The following is a 21,042-nucleotide window of genomic DNA, read 5'->3' as shown; positions in this document are numbered from 1 at the left end:
TACATGCTACCGTTGGGAGATATCATTAGGAAGCATGGCATTAGTTTTCACTGTTATGCTGATGATACTCAGCTCTATATTTCTTCACGCCCTGACGACCTTACCAATTCACTAAATTAATGGAATGTATAGCTGATATAAAAAATTGGATCACTAGTAATTTCCTACTACTAAATTCTGAGAAAACAGAGATTCTAATTATTGGACAAAAAACGTCCTCATGTAATAACCTAGAATACTGTCTAACACTCGATGGCTGCTCTGTTGAGTCTTCGTCGTCGGTTAGGAACCCGGGTGTGCTCTTTGATACCAATCTTTCATTTGAAAGTCACGTGTCTAGTATCTGTAAAACCGCATTTTTCCTTCTTAAAAATATATCTAAATTACGCCATATGCTCTCAATGAAAAATATGGAACAATTAGTCCATGCGTTCATGACATCAAGGCTAGATTATTGTATGCTCCACTGGGTGGTTGACCTGCACGCTTAATAAACAAACTACAGCTGGTCCAAAACGCAGCAGCTCGAGTTCTTACCAGAACCAGGAAGTATGACCATATTAGCCCGGTTCTGTCAACACTGCACTGGCTCCCTATTAAACATTGTATACATTTTAAAATATTGCTGATTACTTACAAAGCACTAAACGGTTTAGCTCCACAGTACTTGAGCGAGCTCTTAACGCACTGGATATTTAATTTGATTTTATCAATCAATAAATTCCACTAGAAACAAACCTTGTTGTATTATTTTAATTTAATACTGTGAAGCTGCTTTGATACAATCTGTATTGTGAAAAGCGCTATACAAATATACTTGACTTGACTTGACTTGACTGTAGTCCTTCACGTCTATTGCGATCTCAAAATTCCGGCCAGTTGATAATACCTAGAATATCAATATCGACTGCTGGCGGTAGATCCTTCTCCTATTTAGCACCAAAACTTTTGGAACAGTCTTCCTAACATTGTCCGGGAAGCAGACACACTCTGTCAGTTCAAAGCTAGACTAAAAACACATCTCTTTGACCTAGCATACACATAACACATTATAGACTTCTATAATTCAATGTTAGGCTGCATAGATCAGGTCAGCCGGAACCGGGAACACTTCCCATAAATCCTGATGTACTCGTTAAGAAGAATGGCGTCTACACTAATATTAGTCTCTCTGTTTATCCCGAGGTTTACCGCAGTCCGCCGGATCCAGGCCGTTTCCAGATCTGATGAAGGACCTGCATCCATTACATTTTAAGGCCAGAGAAGTAGTTTGTTGAGGGTTGATTTGTAGGTAAGGACTACACGCCTGCGCACATATATTCAAACGTGCATCCCTATAGACTGAACTCGTAATACGCATGTGCAGGGTTTTGTTGTGCAGACCTGGGCAACCCTGAGATTCATATATGCTAATGAGTGTTTGGTTTCCGACCAGTCACAGCAAACTGAGCCATCTGACCAGTCAGAGCAGAGCAGCTCTCAGAGAGGCGGGGTTTAGAGAGACTGAATCCTTGATCTAAACGTTTCAGACACTGAGAGGAAAGAGCTGATGCTGCAGTGGAGATTATGAAAAGGTTAACGTGTTTTTTGACCTTGGATTCATGTAAGCCTGCTGTAGGAGACTCCAAAACAGCATTAGCAAAAAATAGCATAATAGTGGCACTTTAATGTTAAAATACCGCTTCTCAGTAAGCAATCCTTTGGTAGTTTGACTTTCTGAAAAGTGTAACACTGTGGCACTTCTTAAAACATTGCTCTGTTTGTTTGAGCATCCTGACTATCTGTTCGTCCCGACCAATAGCAGACGAAACCTGTTTAAGGACAGGCATTGGTTAGCTCTTCTCTTTGGCTGCTGAAATGACATGAGAAGATTTTCAGAAAAGGCAACGACCATAAAGAGTGACCCAGATTCTGTTCCACAGGTTTCCGTTCAATGCTGCCAGTTTCTGTGACTTCATTCAGATCAGACACTCATGCTCATTTTAAAAATAAAGTGAAATTAAACATCTGTGCTCATCTGTATCATTTGAGGCGGCTTTATTCTTTCACTCACTTAAAAAAAAGTGAGTGGGTTTAATTTTGGGCATATGATTCAAATATTCCACTCAAATCAAAAGAGAAAAATGATTTCAAATTCACCACGTTCACTTCATTATGATTTAAAGAAAACTGAAATGATTTCCATTATGTGTAATAGAGAATACATAAAAGTGCAATAGCAATGCTTGCACTGATACTGACGGTTATTGGCAGGTGTTTGTGTTACTGAAGCGTTGGGAAGCGTTTCCCTCCACGATCGTGATAAACCGCATTGTTCAGCAGAAAAGTTTCGTGGTCAGTGTGTGTGTGTGTGTGTGGCAGTCTGGAAGAGATTCCGAGAAGCGCGCTGTTTCTGAGCTCTTACTGTCTGATCAGCTGGTTGAGGTAAGACTCACTAACCCTTCACTCTCAGTAAGAAAACTGTATGTCTATACTTTTGTGTATCTGTGTTATTATAGTCTAAATATCGACTTTAAACTTTGTCCCACACACGCATATTTCTTCGGGGAAATCCCTCATGCTTCCTGCAATCATCCCTGACACACGAACATCACACGGAAAACCAGAGACTGAGCATCATTTTGAAGTTTTAATTCCTATTGATCGTTTATGATAGTTTTATAACCGTAAATAGTTTAACTTGCACAGAGAATATCGCGTTCATAACTGAAATGCAGGGCTTTTGTTATGTTTCTCAGGAGAAAACGGGAAATATGACAGCTACATGCTTTGTAAGTGAGTTTCGTAATGGATGAAGTTTCTGTCAGGCAGTCTTTTAAAGCCTGTAATGAATATTGTGTTTGTCTCTGTTTTCTGTTGTCAATGCAGACGCTGCTGTTAGAACCGGTCAAACCACCTTAAAACCCGAGATGAGCTTTTCCACAGTTTATTTTCAATGGATTTTACTATCCACCCTTTGGTTTGCAGGTAAGAGTCTCTGTTTTCAGTGAATTCAGTGGTTCGATTTCTGATCATATTGCTCCATGAGGAAAGTTTGGACTTCAAGTTCGAGTTTGTTTCTGTCGCGTTCGCTGTTGTTCAAACAACGGGAAAGAATGAATAATATAGATATGCATTTATTAGATATTAGCGATTGCATCATTTGCCATAGTTTGTGATGATGTTGAAGTTTCAGTTCTAGGCGTTAACTCTGTAGAATTTTCCCCAATTCATACGTTCAGTGTCTTTTACATGCTGACGCGTTCTGTGTTCTCCTCAGCTGAACGGAAATCAGCCTTTGCCCCTTTTACTTTCCGTTCTTTAACGTCTCAGAAGCAAAGTTCAGACTTCGTTAATAGACGCTCAAGAATATAAGTAAAAGAGACACTCAAAATAAGTACACATGAACACATTTGTTTTGCTTAACTAAATTAATTTAAAAAAAAAGAAATTATACAACAGCTTAAATAAGACATGTTCAACAATGCGCAATGATGTTATTTTAAACAGTGGCGCTTAAAAATTAGAACCATGTAATTTTTTTATTAAATTATTATTTTTCATATTTCTGAGAATTAGTATGGGCTGCTAGTGGTGCTTGAGATATAAAATGGCTGGGTTAGGGTTAGGGTTTCACTGGTTCCACACTGTTTCATAACAACACTGTTTCATAACACTGTTTCATACAGAACACTGTTTCATATATAACAACACTGTTTCATACAGAATACTGTTTCATATTTAACAACACTGTTTCATACAGAACACTGTTTCATAACAACACTGTTTCATACAGAACACTGTTGCATATATAACAACACTGTTTCATGCAGAATAGTGTTTCATATTTAACAACACTGTTTCATACAGAACACTGTTTCATATATAACAACACTGTTTCATACAGAACACTGTTTCATATATAACAACACTGTTTCATACAGAACACTGTTTCATAACAACACTGTTTCATACTGAACAACACTGTTTCATACTGAACAACACTGTTTCATATAGAGCAACACTGTTTCATATAGAGCAACACTGTTTCATACTGAACAACACTGTTTCATACTGAACAACACTGTTTCATTTAGAGCAACACTGTTTCATATAGAGCAACACTGTTTCATACTGAACAACACTGTTTCATACTGAACAACACTGTTTCATATAGAGCAACACTGTTTCATATAGAGCAACACTGTTTCATATAGAGCAACACTATTTCATACTGAACAACACTGTTTCATACTGAACAACACTGTTTCATATAGAGCAACACTGTTTCATATAGAGCAACACTGTTTCATATAGAGCAACACTGTTTCATACTGAACAACACTGTTTCATATAGAGCAACACTGTTTCATACTGAACAACACTGTTTCATATAGAGCAACACTGTTTCATATATAACACTGTTTCATACTGAACAACACTGTTTCATATAGAGCAACACTATTTCATACTGAGCAACACTATTTCATACTGAACAACACTGTTTCATATAGAGCAACACTGTTCCATATAGAGCAACACTGTTTCATACTGAACAACACTGTTTCATATAGAGCAACACTGTTTCATATAGAAAACTGTTTCATATATAACAACACTTTCATACTGAACAACACTGTTTCATATAGAGCAACACTGTTTCATATAGAGCAACACTATTTCATACTGAACAACACTGTTTCATATAGAGCAACACTGTTTCATATATAGCAACACTGTTTCATATAGAGCAACACTATTTCATACTGAACAACACTGTTTCATATAGAGCAACACTGTTTCATATAGAGCAACACTGTTTTTAGTAAAACAGTAATTAGTCCTTCACTGACAAATTTCTTTTCATGTTTTCCTCTTGAAGAGATGAAGATGCACATAACGCACCGCAGATCAGAGAACTTCGTTGCTGGTCTTGTATTTAATCTTCAGTGCAGTAGAAACGGTCAGAATGTGAGTGTGAGCTGGAGTCGTGTTCCCAGTCAGAGTTTGGGAAATATCACTGGAATAACCATTAAGGACAACACGCTGTGGTTCCTTCCAGCCGAGCTCGTCCACAGTGGAGAGTACTCCTGTTTCAGCAGGTATTGCTTCAGTTCACTACGTTTCTATTGAGTTGGGTTTGACACGTGCATACTGAATACTGAAGCCCACTTGTTTATCCACAAACCATGTTGTTTTTTCCTGCTAAGGTCCATTTACAATGTTAGTAAAGTTGAAAATGTTTATACTCTTTTGGTCATTCAAAATGGAACTGAGTCATTTTAACACTCTCTTGGCATTAACAAGTCTTTTTTTAAATGAAAATGAAATGGCGGAATGATCAGGGTTCTTTAAAGGAGTCATAACCTAGTATTACATTGGATACCTACTGCTGTATTATAGTCTTTCAGGCCCTTCTAAAAAATAAAAGTGGAAAAAAAATAAACACAGACCTACTTTTACCCTTATTTCTGAAGGCATTATTGTCTCGCGAGATCAATGCGATGTTTTGGCTGTCGTGGACGCTCTATATGGCTCTGCACGCCAGTTGAAAGGGTTGTTGGGACAGCGTCATTAAAAATGAATTTCATCCACTGGTCCCTGATAGTTTCGTCCGATTTTGGGAGATAAAACACATTTACATGTTTTTTATGGCAATCAACCACAGAGCAAGTCCGGTGTGCACTCGGTTTCTCCATCTTTCTCGACTGAACTGAATATGAGGGGGAGAGGGGAAGGGGGGCTTCCTGCTGCGGTGTCCATATATGGTATATCCTACTACCTCATGACGTCAAGAGGGAGCTGAAATCAAAATCTCGTATTTGAGTGCGCGTGCACGCGCGCTGGTTTATTTACCTTGAGGTAAACAAACGCTTCACTTTTAAATATCGGCTTCCCGGCCAGTGTATAATCGTTAGTCGATCATAACATACATTGATTCTCGTGGAAAAGTGAAAATTGCAGGTTATGACTCCTTTAACAAATATCCAACTCTTCTTTCTAACGTAGTGGAGGATTCATCAGAAGAATCTGACACTAGAACCGCCACGGGGTAAAATTTATCCATGGCTGTTTTTCAAATGTACATAACAGCTTTTAAAATAAAATCGCCCAATCAATGACTTTACTAAAATTGTGTTATTTACAATTCCCCTCAGACAGCAACATAGTGTCACAACATTGGTTTGCGCAACATAGGTCGCAACATAAATTTTTTTTAACAACAAGCCCAGACAGCAACATAGTGTTGGCCCACATCTGGTACGCGTTGAATCCATATGTAACGGGTGTGGCCCGGATTAATAATTTATAATTAATTAATCCAAATTAATCCAAATCCATTTAACAAATTAATAATTAATCAGGTGAAACTGTGCGCTTGAATTTGTCGTTGCATCATACATCCTATGCTGTGCGGTCAGAGCCGGATTAACGCAAAGGCAAACTAGGCACGTGCCTAGGGCCCGATTGGCGGGATGGGGCCCAGACAGAGGGACAAAAAAAAAACACACAAAAAAAAAACACAAATGTCCTATCTACAATTTATTTCAATATTTATTAATTAACTAAAAATAGTGACGATGTTTCTCTTAACCATAGACTGTTACATTACTGCATTTAAACCAATTAATGTGTCCGTTACAAAGCGGGTGTCGGCTTCTGAAAGTATGTGTAACGAACGCATCCATCAGGTGCTGCGAGGCAAAAGCACACAAAGAAGCACAGCTCATAATGCAGGTGTGTGAGTTGTCGTCATCTATTTTGGAGTGATTTCAATGTATTCTAAATATAAACTTGTACTGTAGATCAGCGTCATTTCTGGAAAAATCATTCACCGCTTTATTACGAGTTTAAAAGAGCGCGAGCGTCATTAACGTTACGTGCCCAGAAGCGACGCTTTGAATTTGCGCGTACAATGAATAACATCGCGTCGGGAGCTGACTAGTAAAAAAGCTACAAAATTAAAAGACAAGACGTTTGTATTCTAAGTTAAAAAGCCAACACACTACAACATTTTTAAATGTTTCAAATAAAGGATCTCATATCTATGGGTCTATCTTCTAAATTCTGCTGCTGATTAGATTATACCCTGACATTACGCCAATAATATCAGTTTATATATTTTTTTCTGCTCAGTAGCGATCGTGTCTTTCTCTTCCACTTGATTTGTGTATAGCATATTTAAGGTAGCAATGCAAATTCAATATGAAGCACTTATGCTCATCTACTGAAGTGGGATTCTGGAACTGTGAATAAATTGAATAAAACAGCAAAATAACAACAACAACAACAATAACATCTTCATTAAACAAAAAAGAGATTACCTTAGATAAAGTTTGATTAATATGTACATACAGTACCGGTAAAAGTCTGGACCCATTACTATCTTTAATGTTTTTGAAAGAAGTTTATTATTATGCTCTACAAGCCTGCATTTATTTGATCAAAAATACAGAAAAAAACAGGAATATTCAGAAGGATGTGTTAAATATATAAAAAGTGATAGTGAAGACTTTTTTAAAACAACTTTTTAATAATTAAAAATCCTGAAAAAAAGTATCACAGGTTATAAAATCAATATTAAGCACCATTTCTAACATTTGATAATAAATCAGAATATTATAAATTTTTCTGAAGGATCACGTGACACTAAATTCAGCTTTGCATCACAGAAATATAAAGTATAGTAAAATAGAAAACCATTATTTAAAATTTTAATAATATTTCACTATATTATTTTTCTGTATTTTTGATCAAATAAATCCAGGCTTGATGAGCATAAGAGACTTCTTTCAAAAACATTAAAAATAGTAAAATGTCCAAACTTATGTACTGTGTAAGTAAAAATATACTGCTTTTAAAATTAAATGTTGTATAAATAAAAAGGTTAGGAATCATATTTGTTTCAAGTGTTTTTTTATTGGGGGTGGGGGGCCTCCAACATGAATTTTGCCTAGGGCCTCCTAATGTCTAGAACCGGCCCTGTGTGCGGTGAATTATTATAGCTCATTATTGCCTATTTAGGGTATTTTAGTCATTTAAATAATTTTATATGTGATTAATGACATTTTATTATAATATTACACCACCCAAATATGTATTTATTTCCTTCTAATTCTCGTTGTCATTGCAGGCTGGGTTAGCCTATATTCACCATTAAGAAAAGTGATTAGTCTTGACTGATAAAACAACAGGACAAAAACATAGTTGATGACTAAAAGCAATAATTTCATGACAGACAGTGGCATAATAAGTTTTTTTAGCCATATCAAAACAGTAGTCATGTGTATGGGTAAATTTTACCCACTGGTGTTTTTTTGTATACAGCGTCCCTGGTGGTTCTAGTGCTAAACCAAATATTGAGAACTGAGAATTATCAAATAAAAACCAAGGTGTAGGGTGTAAAGATGCAAACATAAAATAAAAACAGCTTTGCACTGGCACTGTATGTTTTGTGTTCAGAATTCCATATCGTCCATTCTTTCATCCCAACGGTTGTTCTTCTTGTGTTCTATGTGGCAGAAATGGCAATGAAACCCAGGAAATGATATTTGAGGTCTCCGTTCAGAATAAAACATGCCCCCCAATGAACAGAAAAGACGACGTAAAGAGCACAGAGGAACTCATATGTTTCCTTCCTCATGTCTTTGAGTTAGACCCTGGAGCTCAAGTGACCTGGCGAAAGGTAAGGGGTGCCTGCAAAAACCATAAGTGAAACACATATTCACACTACAGGTTAATACGGTTGTAACACAGTTTCCTGACCGGACACGCCACAACATGCAATTTCTATTTAGAAACGGTTTCTATTTCTGCAACGTCATGGCTGGAACAACGACATACAAATTATGACAATGGTTATCTCAGGTTCAGATTATGTGCTTTATTTAATGTTAAAAGTGTCTAATGTGAGTTTGAATATCATTTATAGCCATACTTAAAGCAACAATGGATAATTCACCTCAGATCTTGAAAATAAATGAAAGAACATTCAAACTGTGAACCAACAAGTGTATTCTATGACATACTGTTTCAGTCACTCAGTATGTTTTTTAATCATATAAAAATGGTGTAATAATAAAAAAAAATATGATTATGTGCTTATCCATTTTGTTGTGAGTGCAGTGCGCTTGCAGAGAGACTCCGCCCACATCTCGTTCTTGTTCTGTTTTTAAACACTGAGTTTATTTATTTACAGAAGTGGTGACCACATTTACACAAGATCTGTGTAGCATGAACAGAACTGAAGTGTGCATTGCTGAAAAGACCAGCTTAGAGCAGCATGCTAAAAATGACTAAAAATCATTTGACTTTAATACATCTGGTGGTTAATATTACTTTCATCAAAAATAGCAAATGGCAAACAAGTTTTGTAAATGGCAAAACATTGCTTTAGTCATCAATATGTTGAGCTTATGTACAGTACATGGTCTTCTCATTTAAAGGATTCACTTTCACTTTTAAATGTTGCCTGTGCGTGTGTGTACATGCTCATTATAATCTCTCTGTTCTCCCTCTGTAGAACTGCCATCCACTCAAAGGGGAAAACAGGAAGGTTTTCCCGGTGAACAGATCAGATAAGATGGTTGGACTCTTTACTTGCTTTGTGAACTTTACTTTTGAAGGGCTGAACTACTCTGCTGCCCAGACTACAGATCTCTACAGCCTGCCTTCAGGTTTTGGTAAATGACAATTCAGTTCAATTACAAAAAGTAAAATTACAGCACTCAAAATACACTGCTCAAAAAATTAAGGGAACACTTAAAACACACATTTGATTTTAATGAATGAAATATACAATTTTGAAAATATTTATACATTCTATAATTTGTTAAGAACACAATTTTGTGACAACAGTCATCAACACACTCATACCATTCAAAATCATACCACAAATCAGTGTAAAAAACAGAAGTTACAGGCTGATCCAACTTGCATGAAGTTCATCACAACAACTCATAATGTAAGTCAGTGGTGTGAATGGCTACGAGCCTGTATCCGCTCACAACAACATTTGGGATGAGACATCCTGATGAGATGGTTTCCTATGGGATCTCCTCCCAGACCTGGATCAGTGGGCTCCTGGGCACTCTTGGCGGCTTCGGATGCTCCGATACATAATGTCCCAGAGGTTCTCAATTGGATTTAGGTCTGGGGAATGTGAGGGCCAGTCAATGGCATCAGTGCCTTCGTCATCTAAAAACTGCCTACACTCTATCCACATGAGGCTGGGCATTATCATGCTCCAGGAGGAACCCACTGCACCAGCATAAGGTCTGACAATGGCTCTGAGGATTTCATCCCGGTACTAACAGCAGTAAGGAAACCATTGGCTAGGGTATTCCTCCGCAGACCATTACTGAGATCTAGAAGAATATAGCGTCATAGTCCAGCTAATGAAACATAAGTTCAGTGATGGTTCATTTCTGTTGTAAAAAAGTTTTTAATTTAGTTAATTTATATATATATATATATATAGCCGCTCTGGAGAAAACAGTGATGTCACCGTCCAAATCAATTCAGTTCTCATATAATGGTGTCAATGCAGGCAGATCAATAATATTGTTGAATATTAAAGGTGCACTGTGTAATTTTTAGCGGCATCTAGTGGTGAGGTTGTGAATTGCACACAACAGAAGTTACGGTGGCCAACAGGAAGTGACATCGTCGTCTGAGACAGCAGAGAGTAGCCAGTTAAGCAATGAGGATTAATGAAGAAATTAGGTTTACTTAATTATTCAGTAAAACGATGTTATTGCGAATATTATTGTTACTTGTTCATCGTGTCAGTGTTTTATTCGCTGACTTTAGCTAGCTTCTTTGCACGAAGAAAACAACATAGTGACGAAACACGTTTGTCCGTTCAGGGCCACCGTAGAAACATGTAAGCAGACCCGCGGTGTGTGTAGAGAGAAATGGCTCATTCTAAGGTAATAAAAACATAACGGTTCATTATGTAAGGTCTTTATACACCACTGAAAACATAGTTATGTATATGATGTTGCATTTCTGTCAACAGATCCTCCTAAATATTACACAATGCACCAACACAGTGTCTCCAACTAAGCAAGCCAAAAGCCAAAGGCGACAGTGGCAGGAACCAAACGGTTGTCTTGCTGTTGCCTCTCCAGTGCACCTGTTGTCACTTTCATTTCTAACAAAACTGATTCACAATCATTTATGCTTCCTAACTGGACAAATTGATATCCCTGAAGTTCAATTGACTTGGTGTTATACTCTGATGATTAAGGGTTTTCCTTTAATTTTTTTGAGCACTGTATATTTTGCGCTATACTCAAAAATTCTAAATATTAAGACAACCACCCTTAGTATCAGGGTTATTCTGTCTCTCAGTGTTTCTGTCTCAGTGTTTCTGTCTCTCAGTGTTTCTGTCTCTCAGTGTTTCTGTCTCTCAGTGTTTCTGTCTCTCTGTGTTTCTGTCTCTCTGTGTTTCTGTCTCTCAGTGTTTCTGTCTCTCAGTGTTTCTGTCTCTCTGTGTTTCAGAACTCAGTGTTTCAGTCTCTCAGTGTTTCTGTCTCTCAGTGTTTCTGTCTCTCAGTGTTTCTGTCTCTCTGTGTTTCAGAACTCAGTGTTTCAGTCTCTCAGTGTTTCTGTCTCTCAGTGTTTCAGAACTCAGTGTTTCTGTCTCTCAGTGTTTCTGTCTCAGTGTTTCTGTCTCAGTGTTTCTGTCTCTCAGTGTTTCTGTCTCAGTGTTTCTGTCTCAGTGTTTCTGTCTCTCAGTGTTTCTGTCTCTCTGTGTTTCTGTCTCTCAGTGTTTCTGTCTCTCAGTGTTTCTGTCTCAGTGTTTCTGTCTCTCAGTGTTTCTGTCTCTCTGTGTTTCTGTCTCTCTGTGTTTTTGTCTCTCAGTGTTTCTGTCTCTCAGTGTTTCTGTCTCTCAGTGTTTCTGTCTCTCAGTGTTTCTGTCTCTCAGTGTTTCTGTGTTTCTGTCTCTCAGTGTTTCTGTCTCTCAGTGTTTCTGTCTCTTAGTGTTTCAGTCTCTCAGTGTTTCTGTCTCTCAGTGTTTCTGTGTTTCTGTCTCTCAGTGTTTCAATGTTTCTGTCTCTCAGTGTTTCAATGTTTCTGTCTCTCAGTGTTTCTGTCTCTCAGTGTTTCTGTCTCTCAGTGTTTCTGTCTCTCAGTGTTTCAGTGTCTCTGTCTCTCAGTGTTTCAGTGTCTCAGTGTTTCAGAACTCAGTGTTTCTGTCTCTCAGTGTTTCTGTCAAACAACCACATGTTGTTTGGAGGGTTTCAAGATAAATCCTCCAAAAATCCTCCAAAAACAAATTCCAGCATATTCAGTTGTCAGACATGACTGGACCAACATGAACTTGTGAATCTGAAGGATCTTGATAGTTTCTGAATGAAGGAATGGTTTCTGATCTCTTGTCAGTTGTTCTCCAAACTCATCAGGCATTATAGAAGAAAACTCAGAGCTGTTATCTTGGCTAAAGGAGGTTGCAAAAAAGTATTTAATAACCAGGGAGCCAATAATTATGGCCAGCGTGTTTAGGAGAAAAGCATTTATTTCATAATGTGAGTCATGGAAATCCGCCTGTTGAGCGATTTGTGCTTGTACATTACTTGTATGCACTCTCGACATTTGTGATTAAAATAACGCCATAGAAACGGCCTCAGATAAATATAAAAAGTGTAAGAAGCTGCAATAGATTTTTTATTGGTTAAAATCAATGGAGAATATCTGGTATTTTTCCGTGGGTGCTCGAGCCCCGAGCGCTGATGCTGTGTCGTGATTGGCAGAAGCGACACACACACACTGGCCACAGGGCAGAAACGTCCCGAGCAATCCAAGAAGAAAGTAATAAACTACAGGCACTTCTAGTGATGATTGAGAGGCATTATTTTGTATGAGTCTGTCCTTTTCAATAAAAATAAAAAAATCCTGCATAGTTTCAAAATCCTTTAATTTGATATAATAAAATGATTAAGAACCTGAAATGAGAAGTGCATGCCCTAATAACATCCACACACAGTTGAGGGCAGTTCAGCGCTGATGGAGAGACTCTGATGGATGATGTGATGAATGTTTCTCTGTGTGTAACAGTGGTGACGAAGCCTAAAATCATCTTCCCAAAGCAAGGAACACACACCGTAACACTAGGTGAGTGACGGCGATGACACGTTTAACTCTTCTGTTGCTGTACGTGTCAAATCGAGTTAGTACTTGCACTGTTTTAACTCGAGGCCATTTATGCGTTTTTGTGATCTGCAAAAAAACGAATTCAAAAATATTAGCATTTAGGAATTATCTCTTTCCATTCATGAGTGTGAATTTGAATTGAATTTGTAAAAAAATACAGCATATTAAATTGAATTTGAATTAGAATGACATGAAGACGAGTTTATTGAATTGCAATATAAAGAAAAGTCATGAAACCGAAACATTTTGAAAAGCGCAATAATATTCATGTGACCGTAGGTGAAAGTGTCAATCTGAGCTGCAAAGCTCTTGTTGGGGAGAACGGCATGGACGAAACTCTGATATACTGGATGAGTGACTCTCTCGAACTGAGCCCCGAGAGCAGCACGTAAGGATAAAAGATACGTTTGCTCTTTATATAATGAGAGAGTGTTTTGTTTATGATGTGACTAACCATTTTGTTTCTGCATGTCTAGTTTTTCCAGCAAGAAGGAGGGCGAGCAGCTGTACAAACTTTCTAATTTATCCATCTCAGAAGTCACAGCTGAATATCTGAACATTGATCTCAAATGTATCGTTCAACACCCGGTCGGTTCAGATTCTGTAATAGTCCGGCTTATCCAAGGTCAGGTCTAGGTTGCATTGGACAATACTTTTGATTATGTCCCCTTTTCCAACTTGCTCCTTCTCTTTTTCTCTCAGCTAGTCAGAAGGAGCGTCATTATTGGATCGGCTTCGGTCTGGTGGCTCTGGTCACGTTACTGGGCGCTGTGGCGTTCTTCTTCAGAGTCGATCTGGTTCTGGTTTACAGGGATGTTTGCTCGTCTTCTGCCGTATGCAGCGGTACGTCTTTACCTCAGATTTTTATTGACTTTTCTGTAGAGATGCTTTCAATTACATGTCAATGGTTTTGTTTAAAAATCAAACTGATTCGATCATAAATGGCATTAAATATTTATTATGATATACAAGTGGGTGAATTTCACAGCAACATCAAAATTAACTGAAAAAATAGAAATGATATTTTGCATAATTTTGTTGTTGTTGAAAAAACATTATTTTCATGACAATTAAGCACATTTTCAAATTCTCATTATCATAATGCATTTGAATGTTTTTTTTATTTAAACTCCTGTTCTTTTTATAGTCTCGTAAGAATATCATTACTGTAATACAGCATTTTTAATCAGCCTAAATTTAAGTCAAGTTACATTTATTTATATAGCGCTTTTTACAACACAGTGTTTCAAAGCAGCTTTACAGAGATAACAGGAAAATAATGCAACAAAGTTTGTTTCCGGAAGAAAATAGTCACAGTCCAGCTTAAGTTCAGTGATGTTTCATTTCTGTTGTAAAAAAGTTATTAATTTAGTTCATTTATATAGCTCAGTTCAGTTCTCATATAATAGTGTCAATGCAGGCAGATCAATATTATTGTTGAATATTAATATAAATGTTAAATTTAATATCCCGAACTAAGCAAGCCAAAAGCCAATGGCAACAAAGGTGAAAAAGGCGAAAAAGGTGACAGTGGCAAGGAACCAAAACTCCATCAGGGCAGAATGGAGAGAAAAAAAGGCACAGGTCCTCCATCTGATCTAGATACGGCCCGGATCTGGCTGACTACATCATGCGTTGTGGTCGTGTCTAGGCGCAGGTCCACCATCAGATCTGGATATGGCCCGGATCTGGCTGACTACAATAATCCTTGGAATAATCAGAAAGACTAACATTAGCGTAGATGCCATTCTTCTTATGATGTAACTAGTACATCGGGTGTTATAGGAAGTGTTCCCGGTTCCGGCTGACCTAATCTATGCAGCCTAATAATCATTTAACTGATTTGAATAATAGGAATGTATAATTTTCTATGTGTATGCCAGGTTAAAGAGATGTGTTTTTAGTCTAGCTTTGAACTGACAGAGTGTGTCTGCTTCCTGGACAATGTTAGGAAGACTGTTCCAGAGTTTAGGTGCTAAATAGGAGAAGGATCTACTGCCAGCAGTCGATTTTGATATTCTAGGTATTATCAACTGGCCAGAATTTTGAGATCGCAATAGACGTGAAGGAATCGATTGTCGAGTTCACGCGCATAGGTTTAGTACCTATGATCACGCGCGTGAACTCGACAATCGACTACTGTGGACTTCGACCGAAAACAGGATGTAAATACAGGTATGTGCGCTGGCTGAATAAACATCATTTTTATTAATATCTTTCACATCTACTTCAGTCAGATTCACCCGCGTTCACTCCGAAGGAATCACTCACATGACCTGTGCACTTGTAATGACACATCAAGGATGTTAAGAGGCTAAAAGCAGGTTTAAAACTTGCCCCACTGAAGTCAACAGGGCGCAAATTTTAAAAAGAAGATAACAAGTGTAGGCAACACCGATTTTTGTTGTTGTTCTCTGTACTGACAGCACTCCAAATGTACCAAAAAATTAGTTCAGTGTTAAAATTGACCGGAGTTCTCCTTTAATGATATCTCCCAAGGGTAGCATGTACAGAGTGAACAGCAGCGGTCCTAGTTCTGAGCCTTGTGGTATGCCATACTGAACTTGTGAATAAGACATCTCTTCATTTACTGCTACAAACTGATAACGGTCAGATAAGTATGATTTAAACCATGCTAATGCAATTCCACTAATGCCAACATAATTTTCGAGTCTATTTAAAAGAATGTTGTGGTCAATAGTATCAAATGCAGCACTAAGATCGAGTAACACTATTAGAGATATACAACCACGATCAGATGATAAGAGCAAATAATTTGTGACTCTAATGAGAGCTGTCTCAGTACTATGGTACGGTCTAAATCCTGACTGAAAATCCTCGCAGATATCATTTCTTTCTAAAAAGGAACACAGTTGTGAGGATACTGCCTTTTCTAGTATCTTTGACAGAAAAGGCAGATTCGAGATCGGCCTGTAATTGATTAATTCTGTAGGATCAAGTTGCGTTTTTTTAACAAGCGGTTTAATCATAGCCAGCTTTAAAGTTTTTGGTATGTATTCTAATGACAAAGATGAATGAATGATATTAAGAAGAGGATCTATGACCTCTGGGAGCATCTCTTTCAGTAGCTTAGTCGGTATAGGTCTAACATACATGTTGTCGATTTAGATGATTTAACGAGTTTAGAAAATTCTTCCTCTCCTATAGCAATAAATGAATCAAATTTTTCCTCAGGTAGACTACAATGCACTGCCTGATGCGATACTGTAGTAGATGGTTGCATAGTTATAATTTTCTCCCTAATATTATTAATCTTATAAGTGAAGAAGTTCATAAAGTCATTACTGCTGTGCTGCTTGGAAACGTCTGGGCTTGAAGCTTTCTTTTTCATTTGTTTAGCCACTGTTTCAAATAAATACCTAGGGTTTTGTTTATTTTCTTCTAAGAAGGTTGAAAAATAAGCAGATCTAGCAGCTTTTAAGGCCTCTCTGTATGCAATCGAACTCTCTTTCCATTTATTTATTTATTTAACAGTGACAATGCTAAATAGCTAATTTTCATCCGTAGTCCCTGAGTAGGTGATACTAACTAATGTCCAACATCATCAATACATAAGTACAGTGCTTCATAAAATACTGCAAGAAAAAATACATTAAAATGATCAAATGAAATGCGAAAAAAAATAGTTTTGTTTTCTTCCAGATGCGCTCCATTTTTCTGGCTGCTCTCTTAAGGGCCCGAGTGTGCTCGCTGTACCACGGCGTTGGACTATTCTCTTTAATCTTCTTTAAGCGCAACGGAGCAACTGTGTCTAAAGTGCTGGAAAAGAGAGAGTTAAAAGTTTCTGTCGCAATATCGAGTTCTTCTAAGCTATCTGGGATGCTGAGATGATGAAACTGATCAGGAAGATTATTGATAAAGCAATCTTTAGTGGCAGAAGTGATAGGTCTAGCATATTTATAACACGGAGTCGGCTTTGTAGTCTTGGCTAAATGAAGTTTACACGAGACTAGATAATGATCTGAGATGTCATTCCTCTGCTGCAGAATTTCAACGGCATCAACATCTATTCCGTGTGATAATATTAGATCTAGAGTATGATTATGACAATGAGTAGATCCTGACACGTGTTGTCTAATTCAGATTCAGAATTTCTTTAAATCCCAATCCCAATGCATCTTTTTCGTTATCTACATGTATATTAAAATCACCAACAATTATGACTTTATCTGCAGCCAGTACTAACTCTGATAGAATGTCAGCAAATTCTTTGATAAAGTCTGTATGGTGCCCTGGTGGCCTGTATACAGCAGCCAGCACAAATCTCAAACGTGATTTATCATTTACACTAGATAGTGTTACATTAAGCACCAACACTTCAAAAGTATTATTTTTGAAACAAGACTTCTTAGTTATTCTGAAGATATTACTATAAATTACAGCAAGCCAGTTAAATAATAGTATCATAATGCACGACAACGCAGTCCTGAAATGTCAACTATGTTCTTCCCTGTGAAGGCCTCCTCCCCTCCCTTTACCTATCTACAGATAAAGCATTGTCGGGATAATTCTGGTTGGCGTGGCTACGCAGAAGCGATAAAATTCTGTATTATAAATTTTAAGGCCAGACAAGTAGTTTGTTGAGGGTTGGTTTGTAGGGAAGGACTACATGCCTGCGCACATATATTCAAACATGCATCCCTATAGACTGAACTCGTAATACGCATGTGCACACCATCAGCGTTCTCACAGGTTCGTGTTTTTAAAGTTTGCGTAGAGAGAACTTAAGAGTTTTCTGCTAAAACGGTGTCGTGTTAGCGGCCCCTAAGTTATTAACTAATGATCGTTGCGATGGAAGTGAATCAATCAAAACTAACTTTAGCAGGACAATAACTTTATTCTAGATCTGCTGTAAAGCCTAAACAATCTCTGTTACTGTAATCTCCTGTTATCACTGTAAAGCTGCTTTGGAACAATCTGTATTGTTAAAAGCGTTATATAAATGAAGATGACTTGACTTGACTATGTTAGAATATACATTTTTTATTTTTTTCAAATCATTGTTTTTTATTGTCATTACAGTAATGTGAATAAAATAAACTGAAAATAATAGCCCTGATATTAGTTTAAAATTTAAAACTGGGTTGTGGACAAAATCTCCACAAGAAACAATAGAATATTGACTGAAAATCTACCTCAAAGATGAACAGCTCATTGACTGTTCAATTCAAGCATGTATCAGGGACCTGATTCTCAGACCTGAATCACAATCAGCAATCAGTGACAAAAACTGCATAGCACTGCTTGTTCATCAATATTAATCATCAAATTATAATTATATTGTAATTTTATTGTGTAATGATTATTCTTATGCTTCATTTAAGATGGAAAGTCATTTGATGCGTATGTGAGTTATCTCCATGGTGACCAACTCATCTCATCTTCCGCAATGACGTTTGCCCTGCATTTCCTTCCTGAGATGCTTGAAGATCTTTATGGTTATAAACTGTTCATCAGTGGTCGTGATGAACTTCCTGGGGAAGGTAAACATATCCATTTTCAGCTTTTACACAGTATGAATGTCTATTTATGTATTTGCTCTGAAATAACTTGATTTCTCCCCCCATGATTCCCTCAATCATTTCATCAAATTAGTCATTCAAATTGTTTAATGTAAAAAGTAAAATAAAATAACATCCTGTTCAAATTATGAATGTATGAATTTCCATTCACTAAATGGAAAATATGATTATTTAAATAAATGAAATAATGCAAGTAGTTAATCTATTTAACTATTTTACCTATGCCATGATTTTTTTTGTCATAATTCTGACCCGTTTTATTATGTATGACTGACAAATATGAATTTCGTTAAGTTTATTTGTTTTTTTATATTTTTAATCCAAATGGATGGAAATTTTATATGCAAAAAAATACACAAATCTTAAATTCAGACCTAAATACTTGTGAGTGTATTTTGTAGTGCAATCCTGCTAAAAAACAAAAGTTTGACACTAATCAAGTCTCTTTTTCAGCGGTGCATGAAGTCATTGCTGACAGAATGAGCCGAAGTCGAAGGCTGATCATTGTTCTTACATCACAGTCTCAAACCGATGCCACCAAGAAATCCCTGATATCAGACAATGCTGTGCAACTGGAAGAATCGTCCTCTGCCCAGATGTGTGCGGCATACGAGCAGCGAGTCGGTCTGTATGACGCTCTGGTGAAGCAGGGTCTGAAGGTCCTCCTGGTGCAGGTGGAGGACGATGTTGAAGAAGATCTGCTGCCCGAGTCTCTGCGCTTCATCCGTCGCACCAAAGGCATCCTCAGGTGGAGGCAGAACGCCAGTGATCGTGCAAACAGAAGGTTCTGGAAATATGTGCGTTACCACATGCCTCCTGCTCAGAGGCGGTAAATACAGCATGTTGAACTAGTGCAGCTGCACATTTGGGCCCGGTTTCACAGACAGGATTAGATTAGATTTAGATTAAGCCAGGATTAGGCCTTATTTCTATTAGGGCATTTAAATCGATTTTATAAACGTGCCCTAGAAAAAAACATTACTGGTGTGAATCTAGAGACAAAAACCTCAACACTGTTTACAGTTGTTTGAGCAACAGCCATTCCTTTCTATTCTTTTTATTTATTTGTTTTTATTTTTCCTTTATTTTTTTGTTGATTATGATTATTATTTGTTTTTCCTTCAATTTTTTAAATAATAAATAGTCAGCTTACACAGCTTCTATAGTTCATGTCAGACAAGTTTCTGTAAATTCTTGTGTTTTTTTCAAAACAAAACAATGCAACAAAAACAATCACTGATTTTTTTTGTCTGAATTCATGTCATAGCTGCTTGCCAACTGATTTTTTTTTTTATTATATGGTGCCATAAGTGTATATTGTATTTTTTATTATAATTAAAAAAGTAACTATTGGATTTTTTGAAAGCAGTAAGTATTTTAGTGATTTCCATCAGAGTTCATGGTGTTTTTCCACTAAACATCGTGTCTAAGAGCAGCCATACCTGTAGGAAATTAACACTGTCACTGTGTGTTTTGCCCTTTTCTAGTAACTGAGATTACTTTTCTTTGCCCCTGAGAGAAAACAGGAAGTTCTTGCTCTTCTTGCTTTTTTTTGTTTTTGTTTTTTTGTCTGTGCTGTCTATCTAATAGAAGCAATTATTCTTAAACTAATGTCTAAAAATCTAAATGGTCTTATTTTGTAATGGCAGTAGACTTTATAATGCTTCTGTTTCTGTGAATTAGACTTATAGGAACAGCACATCTTTCAACAACAAAACATGATTTTAGTCAATCCTCATATATTTTAGGTCAACTTATGCAGTAGTTTGGGTTTGTTCTAATCACCAACACTATAATTATGAGCAATAATAATAGTGATGCTTGCCTCAACAAGCAATAACCATTGGAATGTGTCCGACACTATCTTTTAGAGAACTGCATCTTTGCAAACTGGATTTGATTAAATTATCAGATACACTGGTGAGTCAAGAACTGCCACTAGACTAGACCACTGTTAAATGACCCAGATCAAACATTGACAAATATACTTACTTTAGAAGGGGTTTGCTATGTATGTTTTTGCTAAATTTGTATGAAATCCTGAGCAGTGAGTTCTCAGCATGTCGAACATGTCCGAAACAGACTGTTCTCAGTTCAGTTCACGAGTTCACACTTACATACAATTAGAGGGAGTAAAGTTTAATGCGTATCCGGCGTGCTGTCCGGGGGGAGGGCTCCTAGCTCGGAGTTCGGCCCGAACCCAGAGTACTCCCCCTGAATGTAAATGGTTAGGACTAGAAGTGTGGAGAATGGGTGGTGGTGGTTGGATGCTGCTAAACTTTCAATGAATTGAGGTGAGACTGCTGAATATATATATACACCTCTTAGCGTTGATTGCTGAGTGCTCTCCACTCGTGTTAAT

At 37.3% G+C, this 21,042-nt stretch overlaps 1 protein-coding gene across 4 annotated transcripts; it reads left to right on the top strand.

Annotated features, from left to right (window-relative positions):
- The first annotated feature begins 2,313 nt into the window (after positions 1–2,313).
- il1rl2 (interleukin 1 receptor-like 2) lies at positions 2,314–20,035 on the top strand. 4 transcript variants are annotated; one of them, XM_084421269.1, is made up of 11 exons: positions 2,314–2,424; positions 2,869–2,967; positions 4,862–5,081; positions 8,503–8,665; positions 9,503–9,662; positions 13,042–13,098; positions 13,417–13,525; positions 13,614–13,762; positions 13,840–13,980; positions 18,483–18,641; positions 19,134–20,035. In XM_084421269.1, the coding sequence occupies exons 2-11, from the start codon at positions 2,910–2,912 to the stop codon at positions 19,511–19,513; spliced, it is 1,596 nt and encodes a 531-aa protein (XP_084277395.1). In that variant the 5' UTR covers positions 2,314–2,424; positions 2,869–2,909; the 3' UTR covers positions 19,514–20,035. The 4 variants fall into 4 exon arrangements, with proteins under 4 accessions (XP_084277395.1, XP_084277396.1, XP_084277394.1 ...); XM_084421270.1 differs by lacking the exon at positions 2,314–2,424 and adding an exon at positions 2,596–2,771 and having other exon boundaries at positions 19,202–19,454; XM_084421268.1 differs by lacking the exon at positions 2,314–2,424 and adding an exon at positions 2,598–2,771 and having other exon boundaries at positions 13,623–13,762.
- The last annotated feature ends 1,007 nt before the right edge of the window (positions 20,036–21,042 follow it).

The sequence above is a fragment of the Rutilus rutilus genome (assembly GCF_951802725.1).
Source record: "Rutilus rutilus genome assembly, chromosome: 10".
In the NCBI taxonomy this organism is placed as follows: Eukaryota; Metazoa; Chordata; class Actinopteri; order Cypriniformes; family Leuciscidae; genus Rutilus; species Rutilus rutilus.
The sequence above is the reverse complement of the archived record's forward strand: the minus strand, read 5'-3'. Positions and strand labels throughout refer to the sequence as shown.

Excerpts from the sequence above, each read along its gene's own strand:
- il1rl2 (XM_084421267.1), top strand. Across the intron at positions 2,968-4,861 it reads ATCCACCCTTTGGTTTGCAG|AGATGAAGATGCACATAACG; the intron begins GTAAGAGTCTCT and ends TTCCTCTTGAAG. Across the intron at positions 18,642-19,133 it reads TGATGAACTTCCTGGGGAAG|CGGTGCATGAAGTCATTGCT; the intron begins GTAAACATATCC and ends TCTCTTTTTCAG.